A 19654-nucleotide genomic window follows, 5' to 3' on the forward strand; every position below is an offset into this window, starting at 1 on the left:
AATGATAGTCCAAATATGAGAAGAGTGTGAAGGTGATTTTCTGCAGTTGGTTTGGGTATCCTGAGTCTCTGATGGTCTGTGTTCTGAATGGAATGCCTGGCTTTCCTGTCTGGATGTGAGAGCTTCAGCTAAATGGTTACCAGCCTTCTTAATTTTGTGGACCTGCAAAATTTTAAAGCAAAAATGGAGGTTGATCTGTGGTTGCCACCTGTATTTTGGCAGGCAAGGACATTGTTAAAAGTAACAGTTATTTTGCTTTTTCTATCATTTCTTGAAAGGCCATTTAACCCTCACTCTGAGAGTAAAGAACAGTCTTTCCAACTAACTACATTTAGCACTGTGAGAAACTCAGCACATGCCTGTGGTTTTGTTTCCTGTTTTGTTGGACACAAGTGAGAGAACAATTGTAGACCAGTCGCTGGGACCTGCTGAACAGCTTTCTTGTGTGGGTCTGAGGTCCACCACCCTAGTTCTTGCCATTTAGCACAGCTATGGTGACTCTGAATGCAGCGGGACAGCGGAATGACTTCCAGCTACTTAGTTCCAGGTCACATGTTTTTCTTCTACATGAGGCATGTGAATCCTGTGAAGGTAGATATTGTTCTTGAAAGCTAGGGCCCTGCGGCAGAGCTCGGCTATCCTAGAGGCTCCCTCCTCAGCTCTTCAGGTTGGGAACTCCGAAACAGAGCCATGGTGTCTCTAAGGGAATCCTGTGACTCAGTGGGCTTTGCCCTCCTCATCAGAGCATGTTCTCCAGGATCCAGCCAAGTAATAACTCAGTGTAGATCTAATTAACAGAGGCAGATTTGAAAAGGCAACAACTATGAAAGGCCAGAAAGTGGATCTCCAGGTGGGAAGGAAAGCAGAGTGAAATTGAGTTAAGCAGGAGTCAGCCTCCTGAGATGTCCAGGGTCCATGCTGGGGTGTGGGTGAGAGGCTGGAGTAGCCCCAAATGTCATCTGATCCTCAGCCCCTGCACCCCTGGATTTTAGTCAGTGCCTGAGGTTACTGTCTGGAGTTGGGGTGGAGTGGAGTGATAGAAACAGATGGAGGATTCTAGCAACAAAAGAGTACTCCTAGAGTTACTTCTGGCCACTGCTTTAAGTAGGGAAAACCACTAGACCATTCAGGTATGACCTAAATCAAATCCCTTATGATTATACAGTAGAAATGACAAATAGATTTAAGGGAATTAGATCTGATAGATAGAGTGCCTGATGAACTTTGGACGGAGGTTCGTGACATTGTACAGAAGACAGGAATCAAGACCATCCCCATGGAAAAGAAATGCAAAAAAGCAAAATGGCTGTCTGGGGAGGCCTTACAAATAGCTGTGAAAAGCAAAGGAGAAAAGGAAAGATATAAGCATCTGCATGCAGAGTTCCAAAGAATAGCAAGGAGAGATAAGAAAGCCTTCCTCTGAGATCAGTGCAAAGAAATAGAGAAAAACAACAGAATGGGAAAGACTAGAGATCTCTTCAAGAAAATTAGAGATACCAAGGGAACATTTCATGCAAAGATGGGCTCGATAAAGACAGAAATCGTATGGACCTAACAGAAGCAGACGATACTAAGAAGAGGTGGCAAGAATACACAGAAGAACTGTACAAAAAAGAGCTTCACGACCCAGATAATCACGATGGTGTGATCACTCACCTAGAGCCAGACATCCTGGAATGTGAAGTCAAGTGGGCCTTAGAAAGCATCACTACGAACAAAGCTAGTGGAGGTGATGGAATTCCAGTTGAGCTATTTCAAATCCTGAAAGATGATGCTGTGAAAATGCTGCACTCAATATGCCAGCAAATTTGGAAAAGTCAGCAGTGGCCACAGGACTGGAAAAGGTCAGTTTTCATTCCAATCCCAAAGAAAGGCAATGCCAAAGCATGCTCATACTACTGCACACTTGCACTCATCTCACACACTAGTAAAGTAATGCTCAAAATTCTCCAAGCCAGGCTTCAGCAATACGTGAACCGTGAACTTCCAGATGTTCAAGCTGGATTTAGAAAAGGCAGAGGAACCAGAGATCAAATTGCCAGCATCTGCTGGATCATCGAAAAAGCAAGAGAGTTCCAGAAAGACATCTATTTCTGCTTTCTTGACTATGCCAAAGCTTTTGACTGTGTGGATCACAATAAACTGTGGAAAATTCTGAAAGAGATGGGAATACCAGACCACCTGACCTGCCTCTTCAGAAACCTATATGCAGGTCAGGAAGCAACAGTTAGAACTGGACATGGAACAACAGACTGGTTCCAAATAGGAAAAGGAGTACGTCAAGGCTGTATATTGTTACCCTGTTTATTTAACTTATATGCAGAGTACATCATGAGAAACGCTGGACTGGAAGAAACACAAGCTGGAATCAAGATTGCTGGGAGAAATATCAATAATCTCAGATATGCAGATGACGCCATCCTTATGGCAGAAAGTGAAAAGGAACTAAAAGGCCTCTTGATGAAAGTGAAAGAGGAGAGTGAAACAGTTGGCCTAAAGCTCAGCATTCAGAAAACTAAGATCATGGCATCTGGTCTCATCACGTCATGGCAGATAGATGGGGAAACAGTGGAAACAGTGTCAGACTGTTTTTTGGGGCTCCAAAATCACTGCACATGGTGATTGCAGCCATGAAATTAAAAGATGCTTACTCCTTGGAAGGAAAGTTATGACCAACCTAGAGAGCATATTCAAAAGCAGAGACATTACTTTGCCAACAAAGGTCTGTGTAGTCAAGGCTATGGTTTTTCCAGTGCTCATGTATGGATGTGAGAGTTGGACTGTGAAGAAAGCTGAGGGCCGAAGAATTGATGCTTTTGAACTGTGGTGTTGGAGAAGACTCTTGAGAGTCCCTTGTACTGCAAGGAGATCCAGCCAGTCCATTCTAAAGGAGATCAGCCCTGGATGTTCTTTGGAAGGACTGATGGTAAAGCTGAAACTCCAATACTTTGGCTACCTCATGTGAAGAGTTGACTCATTGGAAAAGGCTTTGATGCTGGGAGGGATTGAGGGCAGGAGGAGAAGGGGACTACAGAGGATGAGATGGCTGGATGGCATCACCGACTTGATGGACATGAGTTTGAGTGAACTCCCGGAGTTGGTGATGGACAGGGAGGTCTGGCGTGCTGCAATTCATGGGGTTGCAGAGTCGGACATGACTGAGTGACTGAACTGAACTGCTTTTGTGGGCAACTGCTTCCTGGCATGTCCTTTACTTGAGTTGCCCACTGTTCCTGAGCAGGAGCCCTCTGCTGTGTGCAGCTGTGCCCTCTGAGGCAGCACAACAGCTGTATAGAAACTTCCCCTGAGATGTTGTAGCTCCCTGAAGAGAGCATGGCACACCTCCAGAAAGGTCTTCAGTAATAATGGGAATGAGTGCAGAGTCAGGAGGAAAAGTAAAGGTTGTCTTTGTACTTTGCATTCTCACGCTTAGAGTCCCTGGGCCTTCCCCAGGTTGTGGGGTGTGGGTGTGTGCAGGTAAATGTTTCAGCTCCCTGGAGCTATAAGTCAGCAGACATGAGGAGTGGCTCCTTGCACATGTCAGCTCTGTAGATCTGGGAAGCATTGCACGAAGCCCAGACGTGCTATGTCCTGGTGGTGGACCCTCCGGGTTGTGGCCAGCAGCTGCTGGCTATGGATCACTGGACGGATTGATGTCGTCTCTCTGAGCTTCTAGTTCTGTAAAACGCGGTCAGTGCCCATTGCCTTACAGTGTTGGATGAGTGCTGTGAGTGCTAAGCTACGTCTGAGGTCTGAGGCTTGTCCTTGGCACACGTGGTCTCAAATCTGAATATCCAAGGGATTTTTTCACCTATCAGACAAGGGTTATGCTGGGTATTTTCACTGGTTCTCTTTCCTTTCTCTGGTCTGTGGCACAAGCAGCACGAGATGGAGAGAGTCCATTAAGGTCTGCCATTAGACACAGGAAGCTTTGGGGAGCAGCTGTGTTTGTGTTGGGCTCCAGTATTTACAGAGCCATCTGGTACTTGTGTCTCATTTGCTCCCGCAGTCGCTCTGTGAGGTGAAAGGAAATGATACTCTGCCCTCCACTTTAGCAGAGAAGGAAACTGAGGCCTGGGCACCTGGAGCAAGGCTCAAAGGTTCCTCTGAGGCTCTCAGCTCCAGTCCCCCTGATCTCAGCATCCAGATGCCCAGCGGCTGTTTTCCCTGCAAAGCAGTGCGTATTGATGGTTGCTTGTCACCTGGTTAGTTCATGTTCTGTGATTCAGGTTCAGGACCTGTGCCATCTCTGAGTTGGTCTTTACTTCACCGTGTTTCATCCCCATCAGCTCACGTTTCTGCACTTTCTTCCCCAGTGGCTAGTGAAGCGAGCTATAGAAACAAAAGAAGAGATGGGTGACTACATCCGCTCCTACTCCATATCCCAGTTCCAGAAAACCTACAGTCTGCCTGAGGTCAGTGTTCTGCTCTTTTCTTGTCCAGCTGAGAACCTGAATGCACAGTTAGGGACCCCCTGGAAGAAACAGAATAAGTTCAGGCTCCCCTGTGCTCCTACCCAACTGTATGGCATCTCTGCACCCACCTGGTCGGCACTGAAACTGGACCTCCTGGTTCATTTGAATTGCCCTCTTCTAATGGGCACTGAGTGCCAAGCTCTGTAATTCTGTCCTTTTCTCTCAATTTTGGTACTTGATCCAGACCTTTTTTAAAATTACAAGAACATGAGCATGCTGCTGCTGCTGCTAAGTCACTTCAGTCGTGTCTGACTCTGTGCGACCCCAGAGACGGCAGCCCGCCCGGCTTCCCCTTCCCTGGGATTCTCCAGGCATATTTCTGTATAATTGTATGAAGCGTTTCAAGAGACTATCTGCTTAGGATAAAACACCTGTAGTAGCAGTTGAGTAATAATCACAGCAACAATAACTGCTGATTTCTGTCAGATACCTGCTACATTCCAGTTCCAGCGCGCTACATGCCTTCTGCTTCTTGATCCTTATGGTCGCTCCTGCCCCTGGAGAAGCTGAGGCTTAGAGGTGAGGTAACTTGGTGAGGTCTCAGAACTCAGAGGATTTGAACTGAGAACACTTGTCTTCGCCTCTACACTCTGTGGTTCCTCTTTTTCTTACCAGCTGTAGGGGTCTGTTTTGGAGCCATTGACAGAGGCCCTCACTTTTTTCATGCTCAGTGTATTCCAATTTGTTAGAAAATTGAGACTTTTTCAGACAAAGTTGTGATGAGAAGTCAACTAAGATTGCTGAGCAGTCTAATTGAGTCTCAGTCTTTACACAGGACTTGTTTCATCCCTGTGTATTCTTGTCTTGCAGGATGATGACTTCATGAAGAGGAAAGAAAAGGCCATCAGGACAGTTGTTGACCTCTCTGTGAGTTCCCTGCCCAAGTTCTCCTGTCAGGGAAGATCATAGGGTCATAGCTTCCAAGTAGCCCTTTGTTTTAAATTGCAGAAGCCTCTGCCCCACCCCCGACTCCCACCACTCCCTGAGGTTTCTGTCTGTGGAGATTGCCCAGCAGCTGACCTCAAGTGCGTGTGTGAGGGAGGCCCTGCCTGCTGTGCGTGCCCAGCATCTAATACTAGCGTTCAGGGTAGAATGTGCCACAACCACTGCCCTGTGTTTTCCTTACTTCCAATTTTTCAGACTCGGAGCCCTTCCTCATTTGTGCCAGTGGTGACTATAAACTTCAAACTTCACAGAGCTCCAGAGAACAGATGACGAACTAAAAGTGATACAGAGGTTATCACTGCCTTGGTGGCTTTGGAAAGGCAGCTTCTGAGCTTTGTGTGGGAAACTCCGAGTTGACCTTTGTCCCAAGTGCAGTGAGCCTCAACCACAGGGTCTGTATCCACATGCTCAGTTACCCAGCGAGGGCCAGAGAGAGCTTTGGGCCTTCTCTAAACATTCAGGGCCAGAGCCCAGCAGAACCTAGTCAGCGCCACCCACTCCTCACCCCCCAACCTTCCTACATGTAAATGAAGCCTCAATGCCTAGGTGTAAGTTTTCTTTCTTTAGAAAATAATTTATTGAGTTATTTTGCCTTTTTTTTTCCTTTAAGAATAAATGTGCGATCTCCCCAGGCAGTTACTCTGAAAAGAGTAACAATAGCTTGATGATGAAAGACATGAAATGCTCATTTAAAAGTCTTGTCAGCTTATGGTTATAATTTGTATCTTCCCACAATTCTTTTGGGAAATGTGAGGTATGGAAAACCTTTAAGTTACATTCTGAAGCTGGATGGGGTTTTCAGATTTGGTGGCAGTATTAAGTATTAATAATAAGAATATATGATAGAACAGTAATTTTTTTTTTCCTGGTTGTGAAATAGATGTTCAGTTTAGAACATCTTTAAAGTTTTCTTTGAAAAAGTTGATCAATCAGAGGGAAAAAGGTCAACCTTAATCTAACAATACAGAAACAGCCACTTTTGGACATATTTCTTCTGTGTTTTTAATGTATATGTTTATAGTGAATTAGAATTATGCTTTGAATATAAATTTATAGTTTTTTCCCTTCTCACCAGTAGAGCATTATATTCTGTTAAAGATTTCTCCTGATCGCATTTTCATGACTAATAATAACCAGTTGGTTGGGTCTGCTATTGCTTTCCCTTGTTTTAAGTGATGCTTCATTTCTGGAAAGAACTGAGAATGAGATGACAGTGTTACCTCAAATACAGGAAGCTGGGGAGCCAGGAGCAGGAGAGGAAGGGAAATTCTCTTTTCCCCATAAACTCTGTCCTATTTGAATTTTATAAAAACTAAATCTCTTATCACCTTTTCAAAAACAGTAAAGTGAAAAATTTGTTGTTTAGTTGCTAAGTCATGTCTGACTCTTTGCAACCCTATGGATTGTAGCCCACCAGGCTCCTCTGTCCATCAAATTTTCCAGACAAGAATACTGGCATGGGTTGCCGTTTCTTTCTCCAGGGGATCTTCCTGACCCAGGGATCAAATCCACATCTCCTGCATTTGCAAGCAGATTCTTTACCACTGAGCCATCGGGGAAGCCCAAAAGTTAAAAAAACAAAATAGTTACTGTTTATTGAATATCTTCACGTGTAAATCTCACTTGAAGCCCTGAAGAGAGAGTGAGAAACATTACATTTTCTGACTGTGTCATCAAGAATAAAAAGGCCAGTGTAGCTATCGATTATCCAATCAATGAAACTGCACCTGATGTCCCTTTACCTATTAAATATTTCAGTCCTCTAGAGACATATTATTTCCTCTCTTCATTTGTAATGGAATTTTTAAAGAAAATTGTCTTCTGCTTAGCAACGTGACTTAAATTCTTAAAGGAATTTAAGGAGATAATGACAAATATGTCGTGTCCAAACGTTGTTCTGAGCATTTGTATGTAACTTATCTAGTCCTTACAACAACCCTATGAAGTAACTGTATTTGTTTTTGACAGTTGAGGAAACTCAGGCACAGATTGGTTATGTAGGTTGCCCAAGGTCACATTGGTGATGACGGAGCCAGGATGCAATAAAATGCTAGATAAAATGCTGTCTGCAGCTCTTTAGAAAATAATATCAAGATACAGGAAAATGGAGAAAAAATTGGAGGTCTTCTTTGATTAATAGTTCAAATTGCTTAGTTTATTGCCTTTTTTAAATGTGTGAACTTACCCCTCAGTTGACTGCCAGTAGGTTTACTGTTGTTCGGTTCAGTTCAGTCGCTCAGTCATGTCCAACTCTTTGCGACCCCGTGGACTGCAGCACGCCAGGCTTCTTTGTCCATCACCAACTCCTGGAGCTTATTCAAACTCATGTCCATTGAGTCGGTGATGCCATGCAACCATCTCATCTTCTGTCATCCCCTTCTCCTCCAGCCTTCAATCTTTCCCACCATCAGGGTCTTTTCAAATGAGTCCTTCACATCAGGTGGCCAAAGTATTGGAGCTTCAGCATCAGTTCTTCCAAAGAATATTCAGGAGTGATTTCCTTTAGGATGGACTGGTTGGATCTACTTGCTGTCCAAGGGACTCTCAAGAGTCTTCTCCAGCACCACAGTTCAGAAGCATCAATTCTTAGGTGCTCAACTCTCACATCTGTACATGACTACTGGAAAAACCATAGCTTTGACTAGATGGACCTTTGTTTGCAAGGTAATGTCTCTGCTTTTTAATATGCTGTCTAGGTTGGTCATAGCTTTTCTTCCAAGGAGCAAGTGTCTTTTAATTTCATGGCTGCAGTCACCATCTGCAGTGATTTTGGAGCCCCCCAAAATAAAGTCTGTCACTGTTTCCACTGTTTTCCCGTCTATTTTCCATGAAGTGATGGGACTAGATGTCACGATCGTCGTTTTCTGAATGTTGAGTTTTAAGCCAACTTTTTCACTCACCTCTTTCACTTTCATCAAGAGGCTCTTTAGTTCTTCTCTTTCTGCCATAAGGTTGGTGTCATCTGCATATCTGAGGTTATGGATATTTCTCTTGGCAGTCTTGATTCCAGCTTGTGCTTCATCTAGTCCAGCATTTCTCATGATGTACTCTGCATATAAGTTAAATAAGCAGGGTGATAATATACAGCCTTGACATACTCCTTTCCCGATTTGGAACCAGTCAGTTGTTCATTGTCCAGTTCTACCTGTTGCTTCTTCACCTGCATACAGATTTCTCAGGAGGCAGGTAAGGTGGTCTGGTATTCCCATCTCTTTTGGAATTTTCCACAGTTTGTTGTGATCCACACAGTCAAAGACTTTGGTGTAGTCAATAAAGCAGAAGTAGATGTTTTTCTGGAACTCTCTTGCTTTTTCCATGATCCAACAGATGTTGGCAATTTGATCTCAGGGTCCTCTGCCTTTTCTAAATCCAGCTTGAACATTTTCAAGTTCTCGATTCATGTACTATTGAAGCCTAGCTTGGAGAATTTTGAGCATTACTTTGCTAGTGTGTGAGATGAGTGCAATTGTGCAATAGTTTGAACATTCTTTGGCATTGCCTTTCTTTGGGATTGGAATGAAAACTGACCTGTTCCTGTCCTGTGGCCACTGCTGAGTTTTCCAAATTTGCTGGCATATTGAGTGCAGCACCTTAACAGCATCATCTTTTAGGATTTGAAATAGCTCAACTGGAATTCTATCACCTCCACTAGCTTTGTTCATAGTGATGCTTCCTAAGACCCACTTGACTTCACATTCCAAGATATCTGGCTGTAGGTGAGTGATCACACCATCATGGTTATCTGGGTCGTGAAGATCTTTTTTGTGTAGTTCTTCTGTGTATTCTTGCCACCTCTTCTTAATATCTTTAGCTTCTGTTAGGTCCATACCATTTCTGTCCTTTATTGTGCCCAGCTTTTCATGAGATGTTCCCTTGGTATCTGTAATTTTCTTGAAGAGATCTCCAGTCTTTCCCATTAACTTTGGAAGGCTTTCTTATCTTTCCTTGCTATTCTTTGGAACTCTGCATTCAAATGCATTTATCTTTCCTTTTCTCCTTTACCTTTTGCTTCTCTTCTTTTCAAAGCTATTTGCAAGGCCTTCTCAGAGAACCATTTTGTGTTTTTACGTTTATTTTTCTTGATCCCAGCCTCCTGTACAATGTCATGAACCTCTGTCCATAGTTCTTCAGGCACTCTGTCTATCAGATCTAATCCCTTGAATTTATTTGTCACGTCCAGTGTATAATCGTAAGGGATTTGGTTTAGGTCATACCTGAATCGTCTAGTGGTTTTCCTTACTTCAATTTGAGTCTGAATTTGGCAATAAGGAGTTCATGATCTGAGCCTTAGTCAGCTCCTGGTCTTGTTTTTGCTGACTGTATAGAGCTTCTCCATCTTTGGCTGCAAGGAATATAATCAGTCTGCTTTCTGTAATGACCATCTGGTGTTACATTACTGTTGTAATGATAAAGAATTTTTATGGATGGCCAGAGGTAGCCTTTGGGTTTTGTTTATTTATATTCTTCTTTGTCTACTGAAAGTACTTCTTATTTCCAGATGCTGCCTTCTTAGGTTCCTTAGCTGAACCCTGTTGCCATTAATTTCCTTCCTGCTCACCCACAGCTCTTCACGCTCTTCCTTGCAGCCTTGGAGTGAGAGTCCCAGGAACTTGTCAGAGAGTCAAGTGTGCATCCCTGTTATCTTCTTGTGACCCCTGTAAAAATAGAACAGCTTACTGGGTTTTGTTTCTAGTCACTCTCCTCACAGAGAGTCCCTCCCCTTGTAAAAGAAATGAGTGTGAAGTGTGAAAGTTGCTCAGTCGTGTCCACCTCTTTGCAGTCCCATGGACTGTAGCCTGCCAGGCTCCTCTGTCCATGGGATTCTCCAGGCAAGAATATTAGAGTGGGTTGCCATGGGGATCTTCCCAACCCAGGGATGGAACCAGGTGTCCCACATTGCAGGCAGATTCTTTATTGTCTGAGCCACCAGGGCAGCAAGGAAAAGGAATGAAGTCTTTCCTACATTACCAGGGTGTGGTTCTTGGAAGTGTCAGGTTGTAAAGGATGTTTTCTTCTCCCCAGTTCTGCCCTCCACATGGCTCATCACTGTTTCTTACCTGCCCCTTACAGGCCAGTCTATTCTGTAGAGTCCCAAATTTAAATTAAGGATTAAAATTCAGTTTAACATATGGTGGCAGGTTTCTAGACCCAGCCTTTTATAAAATACAAATGCAGCTACCATGTACTGATTGAATGCCTCCTGTGTGCTTGGCATGTAATTAGGTTTACAAGCATTATCTCATTTAGTTCTCATCAACACTAAAGGACTTATGTGTTATTTTTCCATTTTATAAGAAGTTGAAACTGAGAAAAGCTAGTAAAATCCCTGCACAGTTGCAGAGCTGAGAAGAGGCAGCCAGGTTTTGATTTTCCATCTGACTCCTCAGGCACAACAGGTGCTGGTGCTTCTCTAGTTTGCTCACTCTTCACCTGGTGTCTTATTTCTCACATATCCCTGACACTAACTCTGCAGTCATGTTCCTGACTGATTTCAGGACCTTGGGATAGTAGTCATCAGGGTCCCAGAGAGTCAAATGCATGCAGAGTGGTTGGGTGCGCTGCCCTTACGAGGGCATCTGCTGTGCCTGCCCCACTGAAGACCGTTTGTCTAGCTGGAGAATGGATGCCAAGTGGAGACTGTTGGTTGTGTTGTCTTTTTTCCCATCTATTAACATGTTTCATTGTGCCTCAACAAGCAGACTTTACTCTTGCTTAGATATAATATCCTTTCAAAATTAAATATTAAACATTTTAATTTTTTCAAAAATTTTTAGCTTATTCTTGTCTTTATCCATCTTTGTACGACTGTTCCAATTTTCTGCCTTTGCCCTTGGTTGTGTGGCTCATCTGTATTTTTTGGTGCATGATTTTTAATTTTACAAAAGGTTGTTTTTCTTACATACTAGTGCTGTAGTAATACTAAGGAAAAATTAGGAACTGGAGAAAGAGTACAAAGACTAAATCACCCATGATACCACCAGCCACAGATAACCACTGATATTCAAAGTAGGAAATATAAGAGTTATGGATATTAATATAGAGAATTAGAGATTACAAAAAAAATAGCATGATTCTGTATGTTCTGTTTTATTGTGTGCTTGTTTTGCTCAAGAATATAATCAAGGTTATATTTCCATGCCAGTAAATAAGCCCCCACAGCATTTTTAGTGGTTGAACATTACACGTTGTGTGGTACTAGTTTAACTAGCTTAGTTTGTTTTTTTGGGTTTTGTTCTTTAGTTTGGGGTTTTTTTTTTTTTTTTTGGCTATTATGTAGGACATCCCCATAGCTAACTTTTTTTCTTTTGTCTTTAATTATTTACTTGGGTTACATTTCCTTGAAGTGAAATTGGTTCAGAGGTTATGCCCCAGTCTATAGGACCTCTTGCCAGATTGCCTGGCAGAAAGGCTGTTGTGTGAACTTTTAACTTCTGAGCTCTTTTTGTCTTGGCCTCATTTTTCTTCCTCCTGGGGATTATTTTCAATACTTCTGCTTCGCCTTTGAAATGTATTCTTTTCTTGACTTGGCCATATCCCCGTTTTATAGAATAACTGACTGGTTTGTAGAAGGCCTGCTTGATGGGAGGTGGTATTTTCAAAGGATGTAAAAAAATGAAACTTGCCACCCAGGACAGTCCTCCCCTTACCCATCCACTTCAGCATCATAATTGCTCATGTGTCTCACCTTATGTGCTATTTTACAGCTTACTTCCTCCTTTTCTGAGCTGTCAGCCTTCCATATTCATGAAGTACCTGGGACCTGTGCAGTGAGATCTTTTACTCCCTCTCAACCTTGAATAAAGAGCAGCTATGAAATTTTATCCAGAGCCCCCAAAATATGTTTATTTACTGTTTGTTGAGCATTTTTTGGTAATGTTTAGAATTTTATATGAGACCAGAGGGGAGAGAATTTTTTTAAAAAAGAAGACTTTTTATTGGTTCTCTAAAAGACTATGTCATTTAAAACTCCACTGTACTCTTCCATAGGAAACACCATGAGGCAGGCCTTTCCACCCAGGACATAAAATGTACATATGGCAACATAAGAAAAAATACATATTAGTACATTTTATTAATAATGGAAAAACACACTTGTATGTATATCTTAAGCCTTAATGTGTGTCAGATATGTTAAACAGATAGATTGACTAATCCTTATGTCTCTCTCCATATACCTGTTTCACAGGTGGAAAATGTCAGGGGTTAAAGTAATTTGCCCCAAACTGGAGAGAGAGCAAAGGGGCAAGGATTAAACCCTGTCTGTCTGACTCCATATGTTCATTCAGTAATAGTATTAATAACTAGGCATTCACTGTGTGCCCAGCTGCATTCTAGAGTGTGGGGTGAAAGTAGGGACACTGCAGCTGTAAGGGATGCAGGGGACTTTGGGGCTCATCAAGGGGAAAGATGTGATGGGTCAGGGTCAGTAGCACCACAAGCTCTGTTTAGGCAGTGCTTTAACAGGTTTGCCTGCAGGGTGGGGAGGCCCTCCCAGTGTGCAGCCATCCTGAGGCCTAGGCACAGGGGCCACAGTCCAGAAGGGGAGGAAGGAAAACAAGGGAACCTGGGGCAGGGGTGGGGGCAGGAAGCCCCTGGTGGGTTAGAGATATTTGAAGGGCAGCTGCAGTCTGGGGTTTGTATAGTCTCGGGCTTCTCCTATCTGTGGTTCAGAAATGATGGGGCAGTTTTGCAGAGCATGCAGTGTGGACAGACTGTAAACGGCCAAAACTCTGCTTAGTGGGGCATCTTGTGAATAATTGGGTGTGTAAAGAGTTGGAGGGTTTTGAGCAGTGCGTCTCAGTACGCTGTGAAGAAATAAACCTAGAAGTCAATGTACAGAAGCCATCTTGGCTCATGTATACAAAACAGCAGCCTCTTTCTTACCTACTGAGTCTAGCTGTTTGGTACAGTTTGAAGGGGGTCTGAAGTGGAACTTTCGTTAGACCTCATAGAGCAGAACGCAGACCTGCATAGTGGAGCTCTTGTAAGAGAGAATAGGGAACGAACAAGATTTAAGGGATGTCTGGGGAAAACCTTCCTCCCCAGCTGACTTTCCTACCCATCGACATGACTACCATCCATCTATCTCACCATTCCATCCACTCAGTTCCCAGGGGCTTCATTTTTGTGGTGGTGGTAGTGGTGGTTTTATTAATGCAAAAATGAAGACAAACCTGTTTGTCTCAGAATAATTTTTTCTTAGAGGATGTTTTAGGGCCCTGTGCTTGCTGAAGGGGACATCAATGGAGCCCCTTTAGGTGGAAGGCAGTGTTTGTTCAGCGACCGGTGGGTGGAGGTGTCTGTTAGAGTCAGGTTTGGGCTGCCAGTTGAGCTCTGGGAAAATGAGATGTGCTTCCTGCAGAATATGGTGTGGTCCGGCCCCCTGGAGCTCTGGAGGGCAGTGGCTGTCGGTGGCTGTCTTGCTGCCCTCTGGTTATTTCATGAAGGGGTTGCCTGCCGTAGCTGAGGGGCAGTGACTGGAGCGTTGTTGCGGACACAGCTGTGGAGCTGAACTCTTCCCACCCCTTCCTTGCCATTTGGAATGTGACCCAGAGGAATGGCTCTGATGGGTGAACCTGACTTGTAGCCAGTCCTGAGAAGTGGAGAACTGGGCCACTCACTGTACACAAGTCTCTGCTTTACAGAGGGGTCACCTTAACTTCTTAACCCCAACCACACTCGTGTTTCCTTTGCCATATGCTGAGCAGATGATCAGGGCCCAGCATGAAGGGTGATCACAGTTGAGGTAGGGCACATCATGCAGGTGCTTGAGAGTCTCAGTTCTGAAGTGTTCTCTTTCATTTATTGCGTTTGTAACCATGGGCAAGCTGTTTAACCTCTGTGCCTGTTCCATCATCTGTTTACATAAAACAAGGATAACTGCCCTCATGGGTGTGAAGGTCAAGTGGGTAGCACATACAGAGCAGTATATGCCTGACACATACCACACATTCAATAAGTGATAACAATTACTATTACTGCCACTGTTAATGGCCAAAGATAAATTGATGTCATGTTTTTTAGAAAGCATAAGATCAGATCAGATCAGATCAGTCGCTCAGTCGTGTCCGACTCTTTGCGACCCCATGAATCGCAGCACGCCAGGCCTCCCTGTCCATCACCAACTCCCGGAGTTCACTCAGACTCATGTCCATCGAGTCAGTGATGCCATCCAGCCATCTCATCCTCTGTCGTCCCCTTCTCCTCCTGCCCCCAATCCCTCCCAGCATCAGTCTTTTCCAGTGAGTCAACTCTTCGCATGAGGTGGCCAGAGTACTGGAGTTTCAGCTTCAGCATCATTCCTTCCAAAGAAATCCCAGGGCTGATCTCCTTTAGAATGGACTGGTTGGATCTCCTTGCAGTCCAAGGGATTCTCAAGAGCCTTCTCCAACACCACAGTTCAAAAGCATCAATTCTTGGTGCTCAGCCTTCTTCACAGTCCAATTCTCACATCCATACATGACCACAGGAAAAACCATAGCCTTGACTAGACGGACCTTTGTTGGCAAAGTAATGTCTCTGCTTTTGAATATGCTATCTAGGTTGGTCATAACTTTCCTTCCAAGGAGTAAGTGTCTTTTAATTTCATGGCTGCAGTCACCATCTGTAGTGATTTTGGAGCCCAGAAAAATAAAGTCTGACACTGTTTCCACTGTTTCCCCATCTATTTCCCATGAAATGATGGGACCGGATGCCATGATCTTCGTTTTCTGAATGTTGAGCTTTAAGCCTACTTTTTCACTCTCTACTTTCACCTTCATCAAGAGGCTTTTTAGTTCCTCTTCACTTTCTGCCATAAGGGTGGTGTCATCTGCTTATCTGAGGTTATTGATATTTCTCCCGGCAATCTTGATTCCAGCTTGTGCTTCTTCCAGTCCAGCGTTTCTCATGATGTACTCTGCATAGAAGTTAAATAAGCAGGGTGACAATATACAGCCTTGATGTAGAAAGCATAGTTAAAAAATAACCTCTGACTTTAAATTACTGATGGAATTATGCTACCAACTCATTATCTTCTCAGGGTTAGGAACACAAAGAATGAGAGACTAGGAGTCTCCTTCAAAATCTGTTAGTCCAGCCATCATTGTGCAGATATGGAAAAAGGTCCACTGAGGGAAATTGCCTTTCGCAGGGTCATACAGCTTGTTAATGGCAGAGACGGGACTAGACATCAGTGTTCCTGACTCGTTTCTTAAAAGGGTGACTTAGTAATAGTTCTTTATACTTGGCCTGGGAACATTTAGGTCCTTTACTTAAGCAAAGCATTGTAATGATCCACGTGGCCACTTCACATTGTATAGTCTCATGAAAGAGCTCAGCTGGAGTGACTAGTGGCTGAGCCAAGTTAGTATAGTAGGAAACCTTGGGACTAGCAACCTGGGTACCTATTCTAGCAATCCTGGACAAATTATTTGTTCTCTGCTTGTCTAATAGCAAGGTGAAGGTAATAGCATCTGCCCTGCTTCTGCCCACAGTGTAGTTATAAAATGCAAAAAGTAAGATGTGTATGAGGTGCTTTAAAGTATAAGGAATAATTGCACAAAGGCCAACATTGTCATTGTTTGGCTGAATAAAAGGTCCTTGTGCTGTTGGTTCAAGTATGGTATTGTTTTGGAGTCATTCCTTTTTTAGAAGAACCCAACTTCCTGTCTGGGTCATTGACTCTATGAATGGTAACTAAAGAAGGTAGCAGTTAAGCTCAATTATATAGAGCTGCTGTAATAGTAGAGCTCCATGGAAATTAAATCGTACACAGTAACTGATGTCATACCAGTTTATTATGGTTTTCATTTCCTCATAAATCTGATTTGTTATTTATAGCTTCCTATTCATGTTCATGTAGGCACCAGCAGCAAACAGGAATACTTGTGGCAGCGAGTTATAACAACCCTCCAGAATCATCCCAGAACCCTGTTTCATTTCTTTTTCACAAAATAGGTGAAATTATAGATGTTACAGAAAGGATGTTTTTCTTTATGCTTGAAACTTTTCTTAATAAAAAGTGAGATGATAATAAAGTTAACCAGAATTATCAAGAGGGGAACAATTTTGATTAGCCTAAAAATACCACAGTCTGGAGAAGCCAGATAGTAGTGCTTGTCCTGGTGATATCTAAGTGGAGATTTTACTAAGTGGAGTATGTGTATGTGCTGAGTCGCTTCAGTCATGTCCAACTCTTTGTGACCCCGTGGACTGTAGCCCACCAGGCTCCTCTGTCCATGGGATTTCCCAGACTAGAATACTGAAGTGGGTTGCCATTACCTTCCCCAGGGGATCTTCCCGACCCAGGGATCAAACCCGGGTCTCCCGCATTGCAGGCAGAGTCTTTACCATCTGAGCCACCAAGCAAACTCTGCCAGTGGGAAAGAAAAGATCCAGGGGTAAACTGAAATACCTTGCACAAACAACTGCCTACTTGTACCTAGAGCCCTGAACAAATATTGTTAAGGTATTATTTGATGCCAGTTTGCAGTCACAAAGGACATGTATTTGGGGTAGAATGGTAAACCAGATCATCTCAGGGTGACGACCTACATTAATTGAGCACCTACTATATGCCGTATACTTTGTTTAGGAAATATGTATATGCAGTTTTAGTATGTGTCCTACACAAGATGGATCTATATTTATTTCTATATTTATAACTAAATAATACTCTAATAAGTTAAAAGTCATTGGAAGCTTATAATGGATTTTGTGTTTTATAAGTTTTTTTTTGAGGATAAACCTCAAACACTTCTGTAAAAATAGATATATCTCTGAAGGGTTTATATCAACTTTCCTTTTTTGGTATTAGAATTTAAGAATTTGAGATTTCTTTTGCCATGAAAGAATTTTTTTTTTTTTAAGTATACTAGGTTAACATCTATATTGGTGATTGTTGCAGTTTATGTCTCTGGGTGGTAGAAAGGTCTGGATATGTAGTGTGTGTGAAAAATTTGTATTTCTTTCTGGATAATTTTATTAAGGGATGAAACAGATTTGAATAGAGATAAATCTTGCTTTTCAAGGCAAGATTCAGTATTATAGAGATGTCAGATCTTCCCACAGTAATCTATAAATTTGGTGTGATTCTAATCCAAGCTCAACAATTTTTCATAATGAACTTGACAAGCTGATACTGCAATTCATTTGGAAGAGAAAATGTGTAAGAATGTCCAAGAAATTTGAAAAAGAACAATGGATACAGGATACTCATTAAACAAGAAAAATTGCAGAGGATAATACTGGTACATGTTTTATGTGTGTGTATGTATGTTTGCCGTTTTAAATCAAGGAAAGGATAGACTATTAAATTTATGATGTTGGGGTTCTTAATTTTCCATTCAGAGAAAAATATATCTATACATACCAACTTTTCACTATACCAGAAGACATTCTAAATAGATTAAAAGGTTAAATATAATCTATAAAAGTAACATATAAAACAATCCCTGAGTTAGGAAAAAAGATGATTGATGAATTTGACGGCATGAAATATTAAAGTGTTATAGGATAGAAGAAGCCCCAGCCAAGATAAAACAAAGTTGACAACAATGGCTTGGGTGGAAGTATTTGCTACAACACTAAAAAAAAAGGGCAGACTCCTTGAAGGCAGCCACCCCAGCCAGCTGTTTACCCACAGGGGAGCTGTACACCCACCACCACGGGGAGGAAGGCCCGCCCCTGACAGGCCAGATGCCTCTTCACCCTCGGTAATTCTCCACCTCATCCACTTCTTAGGATGCTTACAAACCTCGTCGGAAATACAAACGCCAGCAGGGAGCAGAGGAGCTGCTAGATGAAGAGTCGCGGATCCATGCCACGCTTTTGGAATATGGCCGGTAAAGAAGGGGACCCTGTTTATAAGTATCTATTTGATAAAACCACTGAAAAGAAAAGCTGATTTAAATCACTTCATTGGGATGAACTTGGTTAGTTCTCACCCGGTCAAGTTTACAATTTTGGGCCCGAGATTTCCGACACTGAGTACTTTTCCGTCCAGTGTTGAATGAGTCCAGTTTCTGTGGGTAGCTTCCCTGATGGTGGTAGAAGCCTAATCTCTGTAGTTCCTCCCCTGCCCCAGCTCTGCCCTCCTTAGGAAGTCAGGCCATGTCGGGGTGTTCACGGAGGCTTGGGTGGGCTACCGTCCTTGCCCCTGCCATTTGTAAACATATTCAGGGAAACCGCAGTTAAAGCAGCTTTACTTTGTGTTAGATACTAGTTTTGGTTTCCTGTGAAGAATTGTCCTGAACAGAAAAATGAAGAATTTAGAAGTTGTTTTGTCACTTCTTAAAAATATCTCTAATTGAAAAAAAATTCTTTTGGCCTCAGTTTTCACTTAAACACACAGAAATGCCTCTCCTCGTTGGATTTTTTTTGCTTGACTCTGGGTATTAACCTTCCTTTATGTCCTGAATTTTCTACTTAGGGTCACTGATTCCTTGATGTGAGTATGTCTCCTGGTGCTTTCCTCCTCTCTCATCTGAGTGGTTGCTGTGTGTTGCTCTGCTTATAACCCAGCCCTCATTGGGGGGCTGGAGCTAACGGCACCGCCACTAGCGTCTCAGAGTGAGCATCTATGGCTTCTCCCTCTAGGATGCTGGAGAGAACCAGCAGGAAATTAAGGTTTAATTGCCTTACTAATTCCATCTCTCAAGTGGAATTGCCATTGCCACTTTTTGTTTGTTTTTGAGAGAGTAATGCTGGCTCTTAAGAATGAAAGCTAGTCCATTCATTAAAAGGAAGTTGTTAGTTCTGGCCCTAATCTAGCTGTGAGGGCTGCCCTATGCTCACCATTTGCTGCTGTGAATTGAACTCCTCTTCTGAATCAGGTACCTCCAGACCGGCTCCTAATGTGCAGGGGCCAATATAAAATGAAAATGCAGGATCCCATGTTAAGAGTTATGAATAATGATTAATCGTTAAGAATTTCATGACAGCAACAACAACCCAAGTGTGGGGTCCTTTGGGGTGTGGGACCTTGTGCAACTGGACACTGTGATGGGGGCTTTCTAGCCACCCCCCAGCTGCAAGAGGGCAGACAAGGCTGTGCTGGTCCACATGAGCCAGAGCTGGAGAGACAGCCTCTGTGAGTCTCACCTGTCCTAGAGCCAAAAAGAACTCAGGGAAATGTGTTTTTTGTTAGTTTGTATGGTTCATACCTTCATTTTTTCCAATATCCAATATGTGTCTCGGTACTCACCTTAGTTCTTGTTGGTGGGGTCATGCTGGCTCCTGATTTCTAAGCCTGG

The 19654-nt window shown here is 43.0% G+C and overlaps 1 protein-coding gene across 2 annotated transcripts in view; it reads left to right on the top strand.

The window, feature by feature from the left end:
• CCDC93 (coiled-coil domain containing 93) overlaps positions 1-19654 on the top strand; it is a 103240-nt gene that overhangs the window by 15440 nt on the left and 68146 nt on the right. The window contains exons 5-8 of one of the 2 annotated variants that reach the window (XM_070389438.1): positions 4317-4415; positions 5286-5342; positions 18144-18244; positions 18832-18849. In XM_070389438.1, the coding sequence (XP_070245539.1) occupies positions 4317-4415; positions 5286-5342; positions 18144-18244; positions 18832-18849 (275 nt within the window). The remainder of the gene's footprint in view (positions 1-4316; positions 4416-5285; positions 5343-18143; positions 18245-18831; positions 18850-19654) is intronic. The other variant, XM_005909400.2, reaches the window with a different exon arrangement.

This window comes from Bos mutus, chromosome 2 (assembly GCF_027580195.1).
Source record: "Bos mutus isolate GX-2022 chromosome 2, NWIPB_WYAK_1.1, whole genome shotgun sequence".
NCBI lineage: Eukaryota > Metazoa > Chordata > Mammalia > Artiodactyla > Bovidae > Bos > Bos mutus.